General features: G+C 36.1%; 1 protein-coding gene across 2 annotated transcripts; it reads left to right on the top strand.

The window, feature by feature from the left end:
- Positions 1-63: 63 nt before the first annotated feature.
- On the top strand, positions 64-20,131 carry HERPUD2 (HERPUD family member 2). 2 transcript variants are annotated; one of them, XM_085309136.1, is made up of 10 exons: positions 64-174; positions 411-747; positions 5,204-5,281; positions 8,548-8,661; positions 10,688-10,845; positions 15,779-15,865; positions 16,521-16,643; positions 16,991-17,314; positions 18,594-18,708; positions 19,119-20,131. In XM_085309136.1, the coding sequence occupies exons 2-10, from the start codon at positions 601-603 to the stop codon at positions 19,278-19,280; spliced, it is 1,308 nt and encodes a 435-aa protein (XP_085165262.1). In that variant the 5' UTR covers positions 64-174; positions 411-600; the 3' UTR covers positions 19,281-20,131. The 2 variants fall into 2 exon arrangements, with proteins under 2 accessions (XP_085165262.1, XP_085165261.1); XM_085309135.1 differs by lacking the exon at positions 15,779-15,865 and having other exon boundaries at positions 66-174.
- Positions 20,132-22,748: the final 2,617 nt, after the last annotated feature.

Genomic DNA, 22,748 nt, shown 5'->3' with positions numbered 1-22,748 from the left:
GTGCGCCGCGGCCGCGGGGCCTGCGGGCGCCCCCTAGCGCCGCGCGCGGGGAGCCGCGGCGGCGAAGGAGGGGCGCTTCGCTTCCGGTCTCCATTTTACGCAAAACGACTCGGCGGCCGGAGGTCGAGGCGGTACCGGCGGCTGTGGGGTCCGGCCCGGGCGGGCTTGTTCCGGGTAACGGGCTGTCCTGTCTCCTCTTTTCCTCCCCCCCTTCCCCTCCGCTTGGGGCCGCGGCGGGGGCCGGGGGTGCGTCCGTTGGCCTGCGCGTGGGGGCGGGGGGCGCTCGGCGCCGCGATCTGCGCGGCGCGCCCGTGGGCGACGAGCTAAACCGCCCTCTCCCTTCCTCCCTCGTTCCCTTCCTCCCTCTCTGCCTCGGCCCTGTGTTTCTGTCTCCCCCGCTTCGCGGACAGACCCCCCACGGCGGGGCCCGCGCTGCCCGCAGTGTGGGAGCGAGCGGCGGCGACATGGGCGCCCCCAGCTTGGGCAGGAAGCTTCACCGCGGACACTGAAACGGCCCCGGGCGTCGAGGGATTCAAGCAACTTCGCCTGCCGGCGGGAGGGTGGCAGAGAAGGGGCGGGCAGGCCGCCCCTGGCAGCAGCATGGACCAGAGCGTCGTGAGTCACCCGGTGACCCTCATCATCAAGGCTCCCAACCAGAAATACACCGACCAGACCATTAACTGCTTTTTGGACTGGACCGTGGGCAAGCTAAAATCTCACCTCTCTAAAGTCTACCCCAGTAAGCCGGTGAGTTGTTGGCCAGCCACTTCAGTGAAGCAGAAAATGTCAATAGCCACTCTTGCAGATTTTAGAAAGAGCACCATTTAGTTTTCTAAAGGGTGGTAATACTGAAGATGTTTATTAAATACTACATTAGTCTTCTCTTCAAAACTGGATTTTAAGTATCTCAGCTGAATTTAACAATAGTTTCTGTAAATGTAAGGATTCTGTCTAAAGTCATTACAGTGCTTACGTGATACTACAGAAATTAAAGTATTTAGTGAGCTCACTGAGGGGTGGAACAAGTAGATGGTCATTCTTAATATTATTTGAAGCATGCAACTGAACAAGCTCTGCAAAAATCTTTTCATTGGGAAGCCTGTCTATTGAGGTTGTGCTAAAAACTGCTATGCTCTCTACTTCTTTATGCGCTTTTATGACAGCTCTGACTGTGTTTTGAAACTCTGTTACTGTAAAAATCCACTGTTGTTTGCTGGGGAAAATATGGTTTATTTCTAAGCTATTTCAACTCTAAATTTGAGAATTAAAGAGGCTATGAAAAAAATACACTGCTATAGAAAAATAATAATGTACAAGTTTAGAATGGCAGTTGAACACAACAGTATGTTTTTGTTTTTAGGGAAAATTTACAGGAAACCCTATGAAGGGAGTGACTTAACTTTGCCTTCACATTGCAGCAGCACGTGAGGTTGGACCTTGATGTAGAAAACATCGGGCAAAGTTTGCAATTACATTGTAAATGCTAAATGTACACCTAGTTCTACAGAAGAATTATCACCATTGTTAGTTTTATTTGAAAAACACTTCATAGGTAAAATAGTAAATAGTTCTGTTTGGAAGGGATTCCTTCTTTTTGGAGAGAGCAGGAGAAACACAGTCACTGATACACTGGAGATCTGTTAGCCTGTAGTTTTTAAGAACTTGTGGATTTAATTATTGTTGTCAGTAATTCTCTCCTAAGAGAGCCTATCCACTTTAGAAGAAACAAATACAGTTTCACTTATTCCTCCCTAGAATGTCCTCAGATAAAATACTTGTGTGTGTTTGACCACTAGATTTCTGACGATTCCTGTGATCTTGCTAGATTTGGCTTTTAGGAAGAATTATTAATGAAAGAGATTTTTATGTTGCATTGGTGGTTTTAAACAGCAGATTGACATCAAACTTAAATTTTCTGATACAACTTTGTTGAAAATTCATTCCTCCACATATWTGTCATGATTAAAATGTACTTTAATTCTTGAGAATCCTCAAAATTATTTTGGTTTTGGATTAAAGGTGAGGGAGTTCTAGTGGAAGTTCTGTCAGGATTTGAGATTTCTTTTGGATTTACTGTACTAAGTATTTTAATTGGAACTGACACGGTATTTTGTGTTTTAACTTGAGAGGTTCGATTAAAAAGTAATAGCATGAGGGAAAAAGTGTTTTATAGGGTGTCTTCTCTATGTTGTAAAATTGAAAAGCTTATATTTTGCCTTGGCATGTCTTGACCTAGAGTCTTTACTGCTCTTTCTAAGACTGTTTAAACTTGTGCTGTTAGGAGCCCTTTTTAAAACCAGAACAGWGTCATAGGTTTGTCAGACAAATTTCTCCATTCCCTGAATATGCTAAGTTCTGGAAATAACTTATGTTACTGTGCTGTTTTAAAAGTGCAAGAGTACCTCAGCTCCCAGATACTCTACACGGATATTATGGTGTTCTTGAAGTTCAGGATACAAAACAGAAATTAGCTGCCCTCAGTGCTTAAGTATAGTCTTTCAAGTTGTGTATGTGTGTTGTACATTATTCTGCTATGAGTGTTTGTAAATTAGTGTCTTTTCCAATTAATAAACTGAGGATAACTCTAAATAGTATCTTTAAATTTACCGTCTATTAAGAGCCTATCTTCAGAAAATGTAAAACAGACAAATGAAGTTAGGCTTTGAGACAGTGCTCTGTGTAGTTTTTYCAGATTAACTTGCAAAAATGATTTAGCTAAATATGTGTAAATTCCAGTCATAGGTATATTTAAATCTGCTTAATCATTAGTAATGTTGATGTAGTCACTTTACTAAGCCACTGAATAAACTAGATGGGCTTAAATCAGTATTAAATGAGATTGTGGGCCTATACTGAGTTTGACATTTGTTARTTTTTTTTCAACTGCACTAATTTTTGACAACTAGAGTACCATATTTTAGCATCCCTAGAAGAAATGTTTCTTCTTAAGAAAAAGAAAACTTTGAAAATAATTTATGTCTCAGTTGGGTAGATCTTACATGTAAGTGCATTCATTGGTGCATCAGTTATGCCTGTAAATGTTAATTAAAAATATGCTGTTTCTCACTTCCTTTAGTGCCTGTCAGCTAGTGTATGCTTTGTCCACAGTTCTAACCGGCTGTGGTTGTTTAGATTTTTAATGCCTATGGAAGAATAGCAGACAGACCGAGAAACCAAAGCAGTAGCTGTCCTGTCTCTAAAACTAAGGATAGCTTAGTGACAGACTGTTTCCAGAGAAGATTGTTACATGAGGTTTGATTTGGTCGTCTTAATAATATTCTGAGCATAGTTAACTTGGATCAAGCATTGCAGAAGGACTCTAGCTTAAAAAATGGGAAGAAGAAAAACAGAACCCAAAGCCTAATGATTTCTTAAAATATGTAACTTTTGGATTATGATCTGAAAACTCTTTCCCATCTCTAGTGTAGCTATAAACTATAAACTTCAGGTTACAGAGTCATTGTATGACTTTGTTTCTGAAACCATTCAATAATAATAATAAAAACCGTTCTGAACCATTCAATAATAATAATTATTATTATTATTACTAAGATGATGACTGCTTCCATTATGCTGAAGTGTTGCAGTTTAGCAATGAGCACATAGCTCCTTGAAGCAAAAAGTGTGGTAGGGAAGCTCCTCTAGCAGAGGATGAGTTGAATGCCTATTGCATTAACCTTGGGGTGTGTGCGAATTACTGTGTATTCACATTTATCGCCTCTTCTTCCATCTACATTTAATACCTCTGCCCCAAATTTCAGAATTCCAGGTTGGCTTTCAACTCTAAGAATTCCAAGTGATAATTCCCGTAGTGCACAGTTAGGTATTTAAGTTGCATAGGGAGGAGTATGGGTTTAAGATCTCTTCTTCGCCAATTAATGTCTCTAGCTCAATGTGATATACAGTATGCACTGTTTATTACTTCTTATTCTTTGGTTATGTAGGAAACTGAATTGCAATATGTGGGACTATATAGTAGTCTGCTCTGAGGGATCAGTTTAGCCCCTTTCTTGTCCGTAAAGTACTTGTATTAAGAAATCTGATAAGTTATTTACATACTTCAATAGTTTTGGAGAAAGTATGTAATTTTATGGGGGGAAAGGAAGGTTCCTGTATAAGATGCTGCAGACAAGAATCTGAATTTGACCATGGAAGAACTTGCGTTGTGAGTGGGGCAGGCAAAACAACTTCCCCAACTCCTTCGTTTTGGATGATAGTGCGCAGTGGTGGGGTGTTTTTTTTTTTTGTTCTTAAAGGTGCTTATCACAATTCTAGTTACTCTCCACAGAAACTATCTCAGGCCTCAAAATATTGTTTCTGAGACTTCTGGCTCCACTGATTGTTCCAGAGCAACAAGTTTCTTAGAGAAACCAAGGTTTTCTGTAATTTTGATGCCTACTGCAAGTTCCAGAATGGAATAGAAAAGAAAGTAGAAAGTGTTTCTTTAGTATAAGTGATCAAAACAGTTTTGTACTCTACGTGTCAGATCACCTACTAATTGTTTAAAGCCATGTATGTAATCATGAACAGTAGCATGAATTTGGTTTGAAAACAAACAAAAAAAACTTTAAGTTTGTACTACTTAATTCTTTGCTTAAAGTAGCCATAAATCTTTCTAGTTAAATAACCAGATTTTTTGGGGGTGGGGAGTGGAAATCAAGCAATGTTCTGTAAACTTTTCTGTGTTTGCTGAGTTACTGTAAGTTTGTAACAGATTATTGCAAGAAAAAATGTGTGTCAGGACTTCTGTGCAAACTTTTTTAAATCTTAGAGATATGGATTTCAGATCTTAATTTCTTAGTATTATCATGAATAAGACTGCAGAGTGAAGGGGTGGGAGAGAAAGAGGAGAGATGTAAGTAACTATTTGCATGATGGGAAATTTTTCGAGTATTTCTCACTGATAATGCATGTCTATTCCACTGATAGGCTAGATTTCCTTTAGCATTTTGTTAGGCTAGTTCCCTCTTTCAGCATGTGTCGGTTACGTGGTTGTAACTGTCACAGCACTGTTGCTGAGTACATAACTGCAAAAGTTCTTTCAGAAATAATTTGAGAATTGGACTTGAAAAGCCTCTGAAATGTTTTTTAAGGCTGTCAGTGGTTGGAATATAAGGTATTTTCTTGTCTGCAAATGTTATCTCCAGCTCTATATGTGTACAGCCGGAAAAATCTAAATTCCTTTCTTTGTCCCATCTCCTAGTCTACAAAGGATCAGAGACTGGTGTATTCTGGCAGACTGCTTCCTGATCATCTGCAGCTGAAAGATATTCTCAGAAAAGTAAGCCTTATATCAACACCATATGATACCTGAGCAAAACCATTTTTTGGGAAATAGGAATTTAGGTTTACATTGTKAACTTCAATTTTTCATTGTTGTGTTAAGACTGGACTTGTTTCCAATCAAATAATGTTGATACGTTCTGGAAAGTGTATTTTCAAGTATCCTTTGTWGGGCACTACAATACTTGAAGACTTGGGGAGGTTTCCCATTGGTGGGAGAGGGAGTAGAATATGCAAGTCCTAAAAAAGTGATATGTAGCATAGAATAACTTTTTTGGACAATTCCTACTATAACGTAAACAGGATCGGTTAACAGATTCATGTTTGCTTGGGACATCATTTCATTTCCTGGACTTAAATCCAAGAATTTACATTAAAAATGGAACTTCTGAAGGAAAACTAATAYGTTTATTTGTAGAAATAGACTTTCAAACTCCTGGATGCTTTTGCTGYGAAAGCTGTTTGCTATCCTGCCTCTATTCTTCAGATGTTAACTGTTCCTGCTCATGTTTCATGTTCATGGAAGTTTGTTGGTACTTCCTTTTCTATTTCTTTTCTTTTTTTTTGTTTGTTTGTTATTTTGCTTTTTCATTTTGGGATAAAAAAAAATTTACTAATCTAATTTCAGCTTCTTTAGACAACATACAAATTAAATCCAAATCCTAACTACATATGACATCCAATTTAGGAAATCTTGAAATACATGCACCTAGTTCTCATACAGGGTCAAATGACCTTGATCAATGCTCCTGARAAATGGGCATTTCATTAAGTTAGTAAAGGTCTTTACAAGTGTTATAAGATGATGTTTAGTGCAAATTATCAAGAAATCTTTGTTTCAAACTTTGTTAGCAGAAAGCATAGTGCATCTTTAAACTCTTTTGTAAGCAGATAGGGATGCACTGATAGCTATATTTTCAAAGTATTTCAAGTCATTAAGCAATCAGTTTTTTAATTCTACAGAATATGTGAACTCTGTGATGTAGCACCAGAGTGTTGGTGATGATGCTTTTTCTTYTGTGAGTTATTGGTGTTAAAATCAGCCTACAGGCTGCAAAAATAGATTACATTTAGTATTTAATATGCACAAAAGTGTTTTTTTTTTTGGTAGAAGAATAATGCTTTATAGAACTCAGTCTCTTACAGAGTGTGCAACTGAAATACCATGATAAATATGAAGAGGCTGATGAAGAAGAATCTTGGATACTGTTTATGCTGACTAATGCTATTTTTCCTTTTTAATCTTGATTTTGAAATAGTTAAACCCAAACTAATAAAACCTGATTAGAGTAAGTGATTGAAGTATATTTTGCCTAGTTTTACTAGAAAACTGGAGGTTCGGTTGACCTGCCTACAACAGATTAATTCTAGGAAGAGTGCATGAGGTTTAATTCCAACCTTGTTCATGAACTAGAGGAGAGGCTTGCCTAACTAATGTTGTCTTCATTTACTTTACAGGGGAAAAGTTTGTTTTATTTTGCTTTTTTTAAGCATTTTAATAACTTGCCTTTAATGACCTTGGGTTTAGTTAAAGGAATTTAATGAATTTAGAAACATACTCATTTGCTCTTACTGAAATGATAAAGATCTGTGGTGGGAAAAGAAGAGCTCTTTGAGCTTAGGCTTTTAAGAGTTTCTAGGAAAAAAAGTATGATTACTCTTAAGCTCAATCACACGCTCTGCCGTGTTCTTCCTACTTGATTCCTGATACTACCTGGAGATTTAACAAATGTCTCTGCAGTTAGTTCTGTGATACTTGCTGTTTGTTGTTGAGTGATGTTGTTTAACTGATATGAAGTATCTGGAGGTAGGAAATCTGGGAGTCTATAAGCATAATGCTGTCTGACACATCACGTATAAATAAAAATATATTACAATAAATAACTATTGCCTTGAGTAAAGTTTTACGCTTTATGCTTGCAGGTAATCTATCTAGCTTGCTTTGTCTCTCTAAGTGGTTTAAGTTTTTCTACATAAAGAAGATAGCTAGCTAGGTTAAAGGCTTTTGAGTTGGTCAGAATGCTAATCATCTGTGTTCGGTGCTCTCTGATCTTTGCTTGCTATTACTGGCTAGTAAGAAATTCAGTGTTGCACTTAGTATAACAGTGAGGTATGCATGGGTGTAGGAGCAAACACATGGAGGAGCAAAAGGAGCGTGAATGTGGATTGGCTACGCTAGCAGGAATAGAGTGTTATATAAAAGCAGCTGTCTGGTTTCCTTTATTCCCAGAAATTCATCCTTAATAGTTAAGCATAGAGAAGTATTTTTTGGCTTTTTTTTCCACAAAGTTTTTTTTTAAAAAAAAAAAAAGTTTCAAAATGTCTACTCACTAAAAACTGCAACTTAATTGTGTATCACAGTGTGTTCTGTGACTTAAGAAGATGGCAGCTGTGTTTTGATTGGTGGATTTTCCTTGTTTCTTCTCCCCTGCCTGGTGCACTGCAGGGTAGAGTTCTTTGAATTGCACTGTAGAGTGCAATTCAAATACATAGTTCTGATTTTTTGTTGCTTTAGCCATATAACCTTCATGCATATTGATCTGGTGTTTTTTTTTTTCATTTGATATAATGAACTAGATGTAGATTATGAAGTTGTTATGGCTCCATATTTGAAAAACAGCATATTCTTGAAGAATTGGCATGGGYAGATCACTTATTTTGCTTTGGCTTCAAGTGGTGCTGCTATTTACCTTCCTTTCAGATATTTTGGAATACTTGAGTTGTGTACAGCACTTTAAAAAAGTAAATTTGAGACTAGCTTAAGAGTAGAAGGGGGTGGAAGCAGCAGCTGGTGTATTTTTCTTGTCTTGGACTGCTCCTGGTCTTTTTTTTTTTTTTTAAACCTTGATGTCTTTATTGACTAACACTCTTCCTTAAATCTTAGCACAAATGTAAGCATTCTTAACTTAGATTAACTTAGTTGAGATTTTCCAAAATATTTCAATATGAGGTGAAACTTGGGCTATGCTTCCTCATGTTTCTCTGTGTGGTCTTCTATTGGTTCTGCCATGCGGCAATTTTAGGGAAAACCAGGGATAAGCAAATGTTATTGTACAGAGCTGCTAAGAAAACATGAGTTTTGAAACACGGAGCTTCTCTTGTATTAGGCTAAGTTTTGCTTTGTGGTTTCTTCATTTTGTATAACATTTTCTTATTGATTACAAACTGGACTTTGAAAGTGGATTTTTAAAGAARGTTTTTACTTGCAAATTTCTCATGTTGTTGCTTCAGCTCTTTTTCTTTTTCTTTTTTTATTTTTTTTAGCAAGATGAATATCATATGGTTCATCTGGTATGTACTTCCCGGACACCCCCAAGTTCTCCAAAACCTGACACCAGTAGAGAAGGCCGTGGAGTTTCAACATCCAGCAATAGCTCAGTGAGTATTTTTTTTAATACCCAGGACATGGATTTCTTCTACCCTGAGGAAGCTTTCCTCTTTTAGTTTTTAAAACTTGACTGTGAAATAACATGATGAAAGTACAGCCTGTGATATGCATTTGTGCAATTAGATTAATGATTTAAGGATGTCACTTTAAATAAACACAACCCATATTCATAATGTAACACAATTATGTTTATTGTATGATTAAACACGCTACTTTCTCTAAGCTACTCTTTTTTTAACATGTTTTATTTATGGAGCAGTATGATTTTTTTTTTCTCTGCCTTTCCCCATATGTTTAGTAGAAGTTGAGGAGTGGATTCAGACATTTTTCAGTTAAAGTTCTTGTTTAGTGGAAACCAGTACTCCAGTAGAGGCCAAAGTGATGTCCTTGTTGTGGGAAGGGCAGGTGGAGCTTGGCCACAGTTCATTCAGAATGACAAGAGTTGGCCAATACTTAGGTAGCTTTGAAGTAGTTGTAGTGTTTGYAGTCTGTGAGGTGGTGAGGATTAGAAAGATTTTTATTAGGTCAGCTGTTTACAGAGCACTCTTGTTCTGGGTTATCTATCACTTTTCTAACAAGACTGCAGTTAGTATTTCTGATGAATTACTCATCATCACTGTGACTCTCTTGGCTTCTTCCAGAGGTGATAGTATCACTAAGTGACCCTTGAAGGTTAGTCAGAGAAGAATACAAATAGTACTTACAGTAGAATGCAAAACTATTGTAGGTACTTCCATTTGTGGTATTTTGATTGTCAGCACACAGGTRATACCTTTTCAGTAATAAGCTAACTTTCTTTGCTCTTCTGTTGATAGAGTACTGTTTGAGACTGCTATGTTGGAAGTTTGAGCAGTTTAAGCAATAGYAGAGGGTAGATAGTGATTACATTATCTTTCCAAAAACGATATAATTGTTTGCAAGCAGGATAAGGGGGGTTTGCTTTGTGATTATTTTATTGCTACRTAGGTGAGATGTAAATGATGTGTTTAAATGACTGTATACTAATGGCTCTCTAAAACAGTCAGTAATATACAGTGCTAAATTCTTAATACGTTGAAGGAAACAATTCCAAAACGTAAATGGCCTTTGTTCTTCCGTCTTTTTTTTCCCCCACTGTCTAGTGGTAAATTTTTCTTGTTTTCCTTTGTAGGGCAAATGTGATATGGATGTCTTAAGTAATTGCAGCTCCTCACTTCCTGAGTTGTCAAAGTTGAAGAGGATTTTCTGCTGAATAAACATTACAGTAACATTTAGAAATAGGATTTGGGGATTTATTAAAACTAAAATAATGCATCTTTCTGGCAAAATTATAGTCTTGTTATGGTGACAAATAATCTAGGAGAGCCAGCTGTCATTCTACTTCTAGATAGATAAGTATCTATCTTGTAAAACACTGGATGTCTGAAACTCTAGTTTCATAAATGTTTTGGGGAACCTATGGAGTTTCTAGCTGCTTCTCTATTCTCTACCCCCACCCATAYCAGTTGGCATAGAAATTTGGATTGGGCAACTGGCACAGTGGAAAGGATCGTGATTGGAAGGGTAGAAGGGGAAACTGAGGACAGGRACAGGAAGGGTAGCTTTAAAGCTACTGCAGGACTACATTCTCTGAATGTAAAGCTATAGCCTGAAGTTGCAGTTAGTTTAACGATAGCTGCTGCTAAATATTCTTTGAATTAAGCTTTAGTTTGGTCAGGCTTTTTTGAAACTTTGCCCAGTGACTTGTGGTTTTCTCTGGGAGCTATGAAGTGTTGAGTCTTTCTTTAAACTTCACGTTCTTATATGTGTACCCAAGTGGCAATTTTGACTTTCTGTTATAACTGTAGGTTTGCCAGAAGCAATAAAACCCCACTAACCTTGCCTGTTACTATGTTGCTTATATACACAACTCATGACAAAACATAAAAGCAAATAGGTTTTTAAGACTAAGCAGTAAATCTTACAACTGTGGCAAAAAAATCCCCAACCTCACATTTTTTCTTTCTTTTTTTTTTTTTTTTTTTTTATTTTTAAAAGAATTTGGACCATTCTGGATCAACTGCTGCCTCACCCACAAACCAAGAACCTCCGTCTCCATCTTTGAACACTAGTGCAGATGGAATGAGGCATCGTAATGTTCCACAAGCACTAAGCAATCCCATACCAAGCCACCAGTTCCCTTATTTAATGCAAGGGTAAGTGAGATTGAAGTAATCCTCAGCTCTTTGATATTCTGTCAGCTCTTTGATATTCTAAAGTATTTTTAGATGTCTGATTACAATTAAATTTCTTTCACAGTCCACAAAATGATTAGGCTACTTCATTTTGAAGCCAACATTCRTATGAAAAATGTTTCTAAATATGATGTAAATGTTTCTAGCCAGGAGTCACTCAAAGTGAGTTTGGTACCCTCCTCCTCCCTCCCTCCAAGTTGTTTTTTATGTTTTCTTTGTGCTTTCTGCCCTTGCCTTTCTGTTGATAGGTGCAGTTGTAATATCTCATAGATGCRCTTACTAATATAATTAATCAAATGATTGCTTTTGGCTACTCTTTCTGGTCTGTTATATTTTAATATGATCATTAAGATTAAATTCTTATCGAAATATGGTGGTTCTTAGCTTTTGGCATRTAAGAGCTTGTAATGCTTCACTTGTCCATATTGGATTTAACAGTAGAAATGATGTGTAGGTGTTTTGAGTAAGTGTGAATCTACGAGAGAATTTCAAGTATTTGCATGCTCACATAACAGAATAAAATGTAGCCAGTGTACTTCTCTAGATTAGATCTGTTGTTGTGTAATTTCCAAGATTATATCTTTTTTTTTGTGAGCTTAAAATGCAGCTTTAAGAATTTTTAGCCCATGTAACTTTTGCAGCTTCTTAAATATTCTTTGTTGCTTCCAAGGGGAAAAGAGGAAGATGGTATGTTCTGATTTGATAGCTGTAGTGCCCTCAGGGGACACACTTTCAAGATTTGGCTCTGAAAAGGCATTTTTYCCAGTCCTGTGTATTTTCCAGTGATTTTTATTTATGTATTTATTTGGCAGGAGGTGGAGGGAGCGAATGGCAGAACAAAAAATTAAGAATCTGCTAACAGATTAATGATTAATTCTTTTACTGGAGAGGCARTAGTTGTCAAGAACTGTTAAAGATCAGTTCAATCACTCTTGCTAGATTTAATCTAGACTTTACTAGTCTTACTTGCTACTTTTCATCTTTAATTCTTTCAAATCCTCTTCATTATTTACATGAAATTTATTCTCTGCTAGGAGGAAATCACCTTTGCAATGACAGGGGCACTCATTATTCTGACTACATCAATCTTTGCAAAAACAATTATTTGCCTTTCTGAGAAAATTAGGTGAGACTAGGTTGACTGTCAGGGATACTGTTCTGCTTAGTGTAAATTCATTCYGGAAGCTATTTATTGCATGTTGTATAAATTACTAACCTGTAAGAGGTTTTATCTCATCTTTTCATGTAAACATGCTAGGTATGAGCTTTTCATCAGTATGTACGATGAACAAAATAGATTTTGAACTTCAGATGACAGAAATATTGATTCTTCTCACCTGTATTTTAATACAGACTTTTTTTTTCAGCTGACTAATTTCAAATGCATTGCTATATTTTAAAAAAGTGGTAGGTTTTTTTTAGCAGCTAGTGTGGATTGAGAGGAGTGGATCTACAGATCACTGAAGCAGTTGGTGCTGAAAACATGACATCAATGCTGAACACATTTCAGGGCTTTCTATCTTGTATGGACTATTTGTAGCTTAGTCACCTGGAGTGGATGCTCCTTTGTTGCTGAAGCACCTTAGGAGTGTACTTAAATCACATCTTTTAGTTTAGTTTCATCCAAAAGGAATCCAGTTCACGATCCAAGAGTGTTCTGTGGCATAACCAGAAGTTTAATAAGAGGGAATGATTGAGAGATTTGCTTCAAGAGTGCRGTTCAGATCCAAACGGAAATATCAGCATAATGCACCCTAAATGATCTTAGATCTTTTGCATAGAAGTAATTTAACAGAATGCTATCAGAGCTTCAGGCAGACTTTTGCTGTAGGCTACTGGGCACTGGCTCTGCTCCACTCTCAGAAGTCAGTCAGTCTGAGCCAGTGCCTGCTGTAGTCTGTCATCTTCTTGAAGCATCCTTTTCAGTGCTTTCAGTACTCTGTACCAGATAGTTGAATGCGTATTTCTTCCTACCCTGGGTCACTGCTGCCTGTATTCCAGCATTAATAAACCTTAGCACATAAGTGGGGGCAGTGAAATCTAACTTTAATGTAATTTTTTTTACAGAATGAGACTTCTTATGAACAATCAAGATTAGAAACTGGAATCTGTTTTGCCATGTGGATTTTTTTTGTTACTGTTCCATGACCAAACACTCCTCCTGTAGCTGCATGATGAGCTGGAGACTCTATTATTGAAAAAGTCTCCAGATACTTGAAAATGTGTGCAAGGGTTAGTCTCCTTGAGTGTTTTGTAACACTGTCATTAGTAACAACAATTGGTACAAATAAGTAATCCAAATGTTAAGTAATTAAATGTGATTTTGCTGTTTGTTCTTGGAGCAGAGTTTCAGTGTGTGAGTTGTATACCCTCTGSGAAAATAGCTAACTCAGGTTGTTAAAACCTATTTCTTTGTAATATTTTAGAATTACGCTTTGAAGTTTTGTAAACACAGTTTTTAAAACACATAGATTTGAGATGGGAATGTGGAAGTAGTTTAAGCCATTATTTTGCTATGCAGAGTAATAAGTTATTGTCTGCTTCTATGGACTTAGTCAGGGATCAGAGCCCCGTTGTGCTACAGAGGTATAAACAGAGCACGTGAACTCAGTCCTGAAGTGGTTTGCATTTCAGCTTAGAGAATACTTGAAAGCAAAAAACAGATGAGGAACATCAAGATAGTAAGATTATTTGTCAGCGTGAGCAGCTCACCTAATAAAGCTGTTGTATACATAATAGCTAGTATTGTTTAAAAGTGAACAAGATGGCATATTAGCAACATATACAGWATGTTTTGGCTTCATCAATAGCCTGTGTTTGCTGTATGTTTTTTTTTTCTTWAAAAAAAAATTTAAAATTCAATATYGGAATAGCATTAAAAGCTAGTGTCCAGGTCTTATATGAGACTAATAGTAAATGAGATTTCTCTCATTATGGGTCAAGATCATTAAACAAATGCAGTGATGCAAAATGACAAAGTTTGAGCTTATAAATTGGGATAAAAAGTCTCCTTTTTTCCCCCCCAATAATGGTGTCATAGTAGAGATACTGCACAGTAGTTTTTAACTGTAAAATGTTTACCTTTCCAAAAAGTTATTCTAAAATGGGTATTAACTCACTTTAGGTTTCTTCCATATAACAAAAGTAGTGAATTCTGATTTTTTTTTAAGCCATTTAAGGAATAGTGTGCCTCTTCTCAGAATATTGTGAAACTATTTCTGCATTTGAAGCTTAAGTCTGTTTTCTGACTATTCTTCTGTTGTCTGCACTGCTTTGTTCTCCRTTTTTTAGAATACTTTTGCCTATCCAGTTTGTTTCACTGCTCTTCTGCTGTTGCTGTCATTCTCTTGAAATACTTTGCTTCCTGCCTATTTCTCCTGCTTTTGGAAAAAGATGAGAAGAAAGCATGTGCTACATTCCTTTTTTCTCTTCTCACTGAAATGACCTCTACTAGATTTAGAGTTGCTTCTGAGTTTCAAAAGCAAAGTTAATAGCCTGCCAGCTGTAGTAGCTATGTAATTTACACCATCTTCCTCATTATGTTTTTTGATAAGCAAATAAAATACTTATCCACTATTTAGCATTTTAAWGTAGAGACCAGTTCTTTTGACATTGATGTTGACTTTATTTCTCATTAAACATTTTCAAAATCTGATATCATTTGCTTCTCAGAAAGTCACATCTCCTAGAAAACAGTAAAAAAGTGTGTATATATAGTCTATGTTGTGTGTGTATATATTTTTATATATATTTTTTTTTGAATGTGAAAGGAAAGAACATGACATAACTGAAGTCTTTTTGCTTGACCACTTTTTGTTCTACACTTTACCCTTAAGCTTTGAGATGCTGAGAGAACAACTTTGGAAAGAATTTGGAAGAAAGTGGAGATTCAAATCCTCTRTGTTTCTAAAAGGCRTATTTGTGAGGAAGGGCAATTAGARTAAGCCTCCCAACTTTTATTGAACTCAACTTGGCAGTTTTAAAGAAAAACAACCCTAAAATCTTTATTTGATCAGAAAAAGAATGGTTAAATTCCTGTAGAACTCACTCTGCCAAGTTCTTAAGGTAACATTGCCTTTCAGTGACTGAGCTGAGGAAACATTTGTTTTGGAATGGTGCTTTTACTTATTCTTATCCCCATACCATAATCCACCTGCTTGAAATTGAGRTAGTGCTCTGTGATTTGTCATGATGTGGTGCTTAAAACCTATGTAGAATATTTCAATTATCTTTACATTGTGAGAGTCAAGCGAAGGGTAAGTATTTTATGAGMAATAAGACTCCTCTAAAATTCATTGCGTTAATTTAGGGGGATACAACAATCACATTTTTAAGATTTGTAGCCTTAAAAGTGTGATTTTTTTTTTCATTCTTGAATAGGAGCTTGATAGCTTTACAGCTCAAACATGTTAATTTTTCAGAAATTAGTCACATTAGCAAGGCTACCAGTTCACACTTGCAATTTACAAAAGAAATATAGAATATCGCTTACATCAGTCTCATTTTGTATGTGATGTTAGGAAAGTAGCTTTTGCTTTGTTTTTCTCTCTTTTTTAACTGTTGTCAAAACAGGTAATGGCTACAAAAATAAACTGATTTTTAGTCAAGTCAGAGTTGAATGGTAGACTCTTGTTCAAAATTGCAGTGAAATACTTTTTCATATATAAGATGGAAACAGATTTTAATGTCTTCTTCCCATCTTTCTTTCTGGGCATGTTTTGTATATCTGGATGCCTGGTAGACTAATGAAATCTCTTGGTGATATCTTTGCAGGGAGTCCCTTACTTAGGGAACAGGTGTAGTCTGCAGTACAATTACAGCAGTCTCAGCTTTTACTACCTGCAGTCTGAATAAACTTTTCTTCATGCTTTATACTCTCATGCTGTCCTGAAAGATGTCCTGGTTTACTACAGTTTACTACATCAAAATCTTGGGGAAAAGAGTTGGAAATCTTGCCAAAACATGCTATATACTCTAGGAGGTAAGAGAGGCTAAAAGAAGTTTAAAAGCAGACAAAACCTAAAACAGATGTAGGAGCTGTATCTCTTGCATGTGAATTTGTGTTAAAAGCTTGTAGGGCAGAGGATCCCTTTTGCACAAAATAGTGAGTGAGGAAAGTAATGTGTTTACAGTGTTCTGTCAGCTGTGGTCTTCTGAAGCTGAATCTGAAGATGAAAGATGAGTTTATTGTCTTTACTCATGTTCAGGTCTTGATGTCTTTGATCATTGTGGTGTTTCAGATGTTACTTCTAAAAGCTGTAGAAGTTAATGTGTTTTATAGCTCCTGCAGTCCCTCTAGGGAGTGACCTCTGAACATGCAAGTTATTATATGAAAGAATTTCTGCAGTTATAGACAAAATCTTGATGAACTTTTAATGTAGTTTTGTCACAGTAGCAAGAGAACYAACTACAAAAACATGCCTTTTGTATAGAAATAACTTCATCTATTCTTTTGCATGAAAACGAAGTACTCTTTGGAATGGGTTGGATAATCTCACTGTATGTTTCAGTTACGTTGRAATTACATTATTGTAGAGGAACAAATGAGAAGAAAAAGTGCTACTTTATTTTTAATACTAATGGATTTTTTTTTTAAAATGCAACAATTACTAAAACTCAGTGTTTTCCTTTTATAGCAATATAGGCAACCAGTTTCCAGGCCAGRGTGTTCCTGTTGGATTTCCTATGTACCCTGCATTCAGTCCCTTACAGATGATATGGTGGCAACAAATGTATGCACGTCAGTACTACATGCAATAGTAAGTTGTTCCATGTATCTTTCTTAGATAGTACTGAGCTACACTAATGAAAGGAGGGTGTTAAACACTGAAATGTTGTATGTAGGATCAGAATGTCCGTGCTTCTTTTTTGTGGCTGGGCTGTTTTATGCAAATAATCTTTTTCAGCAAACTATAAAATTCAGTTTTGGATTGGAATTAAATGAACGTTTTAATAAGCAAACATTTTTTAAAATTACACTTTTCCCTTATCTTTGTATTATACCTGGAAATTTTTCTTTAGTTGATGCAGAGAAGACGACAGATTAGGTTTAAATGTTGTGATGCATGTTTTCTTGACAAACCAGTTTTATATTTAAATTTTTTAGCCAGGCTGCTGTTTCAGCACAAGTGACTTCCAACACTGAGCCAGTGAGATCTGCAGTTGCCCAGGCTGTAAATTCAGAACGTGCTCCTGCAAATGAGCCTGCAGCAGTGCCAAATGTAGCCGTCCAGGAGAACAGGCCTGTAAACCCAAATGTCCAGATGAATGCCCAGGGAGGGCCAGTAGTAAATGAGGAGGACTTCAACCGGGACTGGCTGGACTGGATGTACACATTCTCTAGAGCAGCTATTCTTCTAAGCATTGTATACTTCTATTCTTCCTTCAGTCGATTTGTCATGGTAATGGGAGCCATGCTACTGGTTTATTTGTGAGTACAACAGTTAAGTACAGCTGCAGATCAGATGCATGGAGTACAGTGTTGATGTATAACCCATTTAAACCTTGAAAYATTACTCAAATAAAAATTTTAAGTACTATTACTTTAAGGTATAGTACACACAAATTTGAATTTCAAACAAGCAGATGAGCTGATTTGAGAAAAATTTCTTTAAAACAAAACAAACAAAAAAAAGCCTCAGATTTTTACAGTAAGTTGGGTACCATWTTTTACCAAAAACAGTACTTCTAGTTGATGATGATGTTTACAGATCAGTATTTTAGACTTTGTAGACTTTTGGGATGGAAATATAAAAAGTGAGGGCAGAGAAGTTGTTAATATAATTAACTCAAATGTATGCTTACATAAACTTAAAAAATTACTTGGATATGAAGGGAAAATTGCAGAGTTACGCTCACTGGAACCTTAAAAAAAAAGTACAGGATGCTAAATTATGTTAGCATGCTACTGTATCACTGGATGCTAGATTTATCAGAATTGCAGGGACTAAAAAAAATATTTTTACAATGCATGTTAAAGATCTCTACTCTGCTCAGTTCAGTTAAGAAGTATCAGATGTTGTCATCACTTCACCTATATATGAAGATACTTTAGTGGTATAAATAGAAGTGGAAAATGGCAGTAATACTTGRTATTTTAGACATCATTCATGATGACATTCATTGCCAATTCCCTTTATTTCCGAGTCTGATCTTTGTAACTTAAAGAATCTGTTCACAAGAGCTTTTTCTTTCTGATGCAGATAAGATAGAAGCTGAAATCAGAGTATAGACACTTGAAACTGTAGGAGAGGCTTCTTTAATTTAAAACAGTAATGTGCTTCGAGCCTTAGCTAAATTTAAATTATTTTTTCCGTGGAAAAATATACTTTTAAACTACGAAACTTAAGGTTACCCTGTGAAAATTAATAAAACTTAGATACTTAGATGGGGAGTGCTCCCCCTCCCCCCAMCATGTATTCTGTGTATTTCTTCACCTAATCCTGCCAAACTTTTCATCTTCTAGAACAGTGGGCTGCAAACACCACTTCTTGAAACTTGCAGAGCGAACTCTTAGGATGGCTATCTTTTGATATCTGGGTTAATAAGAGTCTTTCTATCTAGAAATAACACTTCCAAGAGACTACATGCAGCCTCAYTCAATTGAAAGTAGTTGAGGAACGTACTGCAGTAGGTACAGTAGCTGCAGCAGCAGATCTTTTCCTTCCCTTTGAAAGAGAGATTTTCAACTGTTCTATTTTATTAACTAGACACCAAGCTGGATGGTTCCCCTTTAGGCAAGAGGGAGGCCAACAACAGGCAGCCAATAATGTGGAAGTGAACCGTGATGGGCAAAATATAAATAATCCTGATCTTGAAGAGATGGTGAGTAGTAGTAGAYGTTTTTTGAGACTTCTGTATATTATGTTGTGAAGTATTTGTGACTACCTATTGATAGTACAAAACTAACTTGAAAAAAGCTGGCAAATGCAACTTTTTTGCAGTTCAGTAGTTCTGTTATGATTGGACAGAAATTCAGCTTTGTGAAATGTAGCTGGCTCAACCAGAAGGCTTTCAGCGTTTTTCCTGATGTTGTGCCTACTACTTAAATTTGATTTATTTTTTTAATCAGACAATTATTGTCTCTTCTTCAATGAAAACAATTTTTTTAATGCTAGTTTTTCCTCAGGAGGCTCTTTTGTGAGAATTTATTAAATACAGGGAGATCCAGCTGTTAGTTTAYTTCAGAGCTCTGATATGAAGCAGTTGAATTGCTTTAATTTCTATTTTTAAAGGAACGACTTATGGATGATGGGATTGATGAAGACAGTGGAGAAGATGCAGGTGAAGATGCCAATATAGAGCAGCAGCCTGGATTCATGGCTTCTGCTTGGTCTTTTATCACTACCTTCTTCACATCACTCATCCCTGAAGGGCCTCCACAGGTTGGCAATTAAAATACAAGAACTGTGCCAGGCAGCCTCTGTAGCCATACTTAGAAGTGGAGCAGATCCTAGAGGGTGTTTTAAATACAGTGCAATTTCAGAAAACTTATAAAATTATCTTTTGATCATGGTGTACAAAAATGTGTATTTTTTTCTTTTGGCTTTCTCATGCATTGAATATTTTAAGCACAAGTGGACTACTAAATGCTTTCTTTAAGATTCTTCTTTTTCTGAAGAACAAAATGTAAAGATATTGGTCTTCCATGTTTTATTTTAATTTCAAATATGTATTACACTGAGGCAAAAAGCTTGTACTTAGTCTGCACCATTATCTCTTTAAAGAGCTGTTAAAGTGTGAATGTTTTCACAGATTTTTTTTTTTTCAAATACAGTCTATTCATCTGAATAAATTCAATGTATCTTGTGTTAGTTTTTGTAGGGTATGAATTCTTATTTGAGATTTTAAGTTTGTCATTCCGGAAAGAATGCTGTAAACATAAGGATTACTTGCTAATGGCATGTTGTCTTCGTGCCACAAAATACTAAGCCACTTCTCATCTTTAGAAAGCTAAAAGCTTTTTCTTACAGTTACACTGTAGTTCCTTAAACCTGGAGATCTTTAACAGCTCTTCAAAGAGAATTAACAGTGATGGGATAAACATTAAATGTTTGATATTATACAGTACTTTTTTAAAAAATAGATGTACCTTGGAAAAAATGTAAATTTTTTTTTTAAATAAACACTGTTATGGTAACTCTTTTGGATGTTTATATGCATATTTGAATTCAAGCAACTCTAATAGTGCATCRTTAAGGATGAGGGTATAATTTGAGATCAGAATAAAGTTATGGTGGCATTACCTGTATTGACTAAAGTGGTCTGTGTTTGTAGTGATGCATGTACAGTCACAAATGTGATCCCAATGTCAGGAATTTTTGTCTATGGATTCTGAAATAATTGCCTTACCTAACTTTAAAATGATTACAGAGATTCTGTTCTTACTACCACTAAAAGAAAGCTTGTCCAAATTTAAAAGAAAGCTTGTCCAAATTTCTGATTTCAAAATACAGGGCAAAGTTGTCAAATAAGTTTGAATGGAAAAATAAGGTTTTATTTTTTGCTCACTTGCATCTAACTGCTGAAGCTCTGCAGTGAACATTTAAGACTTAAAATAACTTCTTTAGATTTATACTTTGTAAAGCATTTGTCAGGATTCCCAGGCCTTGTTGAGATGTAGAATTTCAGTTAGAAAAACATTTTTCAATTATTTGAATTTAAAAAGCTTAAATAACATGTTTATTGAGTTGCAACATTGAATTGCAATGTTTACAGATCTATCAGAAGAGGAGAAATTGAAATTAATTTCCAAAAGCATCAATTATTTTATTTGCTGAGTAGGCAGCAGTGATGAATAAATCATGCTTAATTATGCTTTTTGACTCCTGCATTATTGTGGAGAGTTGTTCTCAATTTAGGTTCTCTTTACCACATGAACATAGAATGTACAGACCTTGTCCAAGAAATTTTGCGCTTTAAACTTAGACAGATTCAGCGTGACTAACATGTAAAAAGTGTTACAGAATCTCTTCTACGTTTTAAAATGAATGGCACACAGTGGCAATATTAGATATCATAAGACTGATTTGTTCCTGGAATTGCGTTGAACGGGTTTCAGCTTTTTTGCACGTGTTCTTCGTGCTTTTTCTACAAGTTCACTTTTCTGTGTCTTGCAGATGGTACACCTGTAACCTGTACGGTTATGACCTAGTGTTATCCAGTTACTAACAGCTGTTAGTAGCTGCTTTCTGCCTTGGTGTTAGTTTGATTGTTGACAATCAGTAGACTAGATTTAAAAAGTTGCTCTTACACTGTTATCCCTGATCTTGATCAAAAGTGCACAGTTGTCACTGCTTGGTTGTATCCAGACAAGGAGAAATCTGAATATAAATAAGGTAAAATTGAGACTAATGGGGAGATCCTGGCGATTTAAGGAATATGCACTGAGTTTTACCTAGATCAAGTTGTTGGAACAATAGGTTGAAGAACCCAGATTCCTGTGAGAATATTTTTAGATTATTGAACCTTCGTGCTTCCAGAATAGTACTGAGAAAACTAATAGGGTAACTGAGGCAAGAGATTGAGACTTGAAGGATGACCAAAAAGAAATGAAAGAGTGGAAGGTAAAGGAAAAACCAGTGTGAAGAGCAGAAGGAGGAGTGAGTATAATCATGAATAAGTATGAAGCAAGGATCAAAGAGAAGGTTGAGATAAGAGAARTACAAAATATTTTTTTTCAGGAAAGGGAAGTGAACTTGATTTTAAAACTAGTCAGATTAGGTGCTTTTATTTAGAGGTTTTTGAACGTTTCAGATACAGAAATGAACAGTATGAAATATGTAACAGATAATGATAATAGGATGGACTAGAAGTGAAAAATCTAGAAAAACATGCTTATTTATGTTCTTAGTGTGTCCTTCTACAGGAACTGTTCTGTGGCATAAACCAAAACATTCGTACACTGCACCTATGTAGGCAAAGTAAATGCTAAGTTGTTGCAAATCTGTGACATGAGATAGAGCAAAAAGTGTAAAGTTTAAGGAAGTGTAAGATGTGCTACAGTGTTAATGTATACTGGTTCTGTAACATCTATACCTCATTCTCCTTTAATTCTTTGAATATAAAGTAACTTGAAATCTATAGCCTTTCCGTCACCTTACAGGAAGAGATGAAATGACAGTATCCTACACTTAAATGAAATTGGTATACCTAATAGCAGGTCTGTGCTAGCACATCCAACAGTTTCACCGTATGTTAAGGCAGAAATAGACGTGCAAGTTCAAAGCATATTTCATCCTTTCTACCTGTTAGTGCTGCAAGGGGATGGATGAGATCACCAGCACTGATGCAGCAAATGTGTGCAAAGAATGTAAGAGCTGCTCTTTTGCATTATTTCTCAGTATTGTGCATATTCTAAAAAGTGGAGAAAGCAGTTTAAACTTTGATTTTTTTTTTTTTTTTTTTTTTTTTTTTTTTAATACATTGCTCTGTGGGCCTTATGGTAGCATAACTGGTACGGCTGGGTTTTATCATAAAACTGATCCTAAAATTTTTAAAGGCTGTTGGAGGAATAGAAAGGAAGGAAGGTTTATAGAAATAGGAAGGTTTATAATTCTAGAATTTTACGTAGACTTTTTGTTGAAGCACTAGTTAATGTTAACTCTTGTCTTCATCCTCACATAGTTTCAGCTGTCCCAGAAATAAACTGAGGAAATAGCAGTCATTTTTGGAGTAGGGAGCTTATATTAGGGCAGCTGCAATTGTATTTTAAATCTCAGAGAGATGAAGTGTGCATGAGTAAGTAGGACAAAACTTACAGGAAAACTTTTGACCGTACTAACGCCGTTTATCAGCTTTGCAAAAATTCCAGGAGGGAGYGTCTATGTATGTGGAGTTTGTGACACAAAAAAATTTGAGTTGTG

Source organism: Rhea americana, unplaced genomic scaffold, assembly GCF_003343005.1.
Source record: "Rhea americana isolate MKP2758 unplaced genomic scaffold, rheAme1 scaffold_291, whole genome shotgun sequence".
Taxonomy (NCBI): domain Eukaryota; kingdom Metazoa; phylum Chordata; class Aves; order Rheiformes; family Rheidae; genus Rhea; species Rhea americana.
Note: the sequence above shows the minus strand (reverse complement) of the source record. Positions and strands in the feature narration are given on the sequence as shown.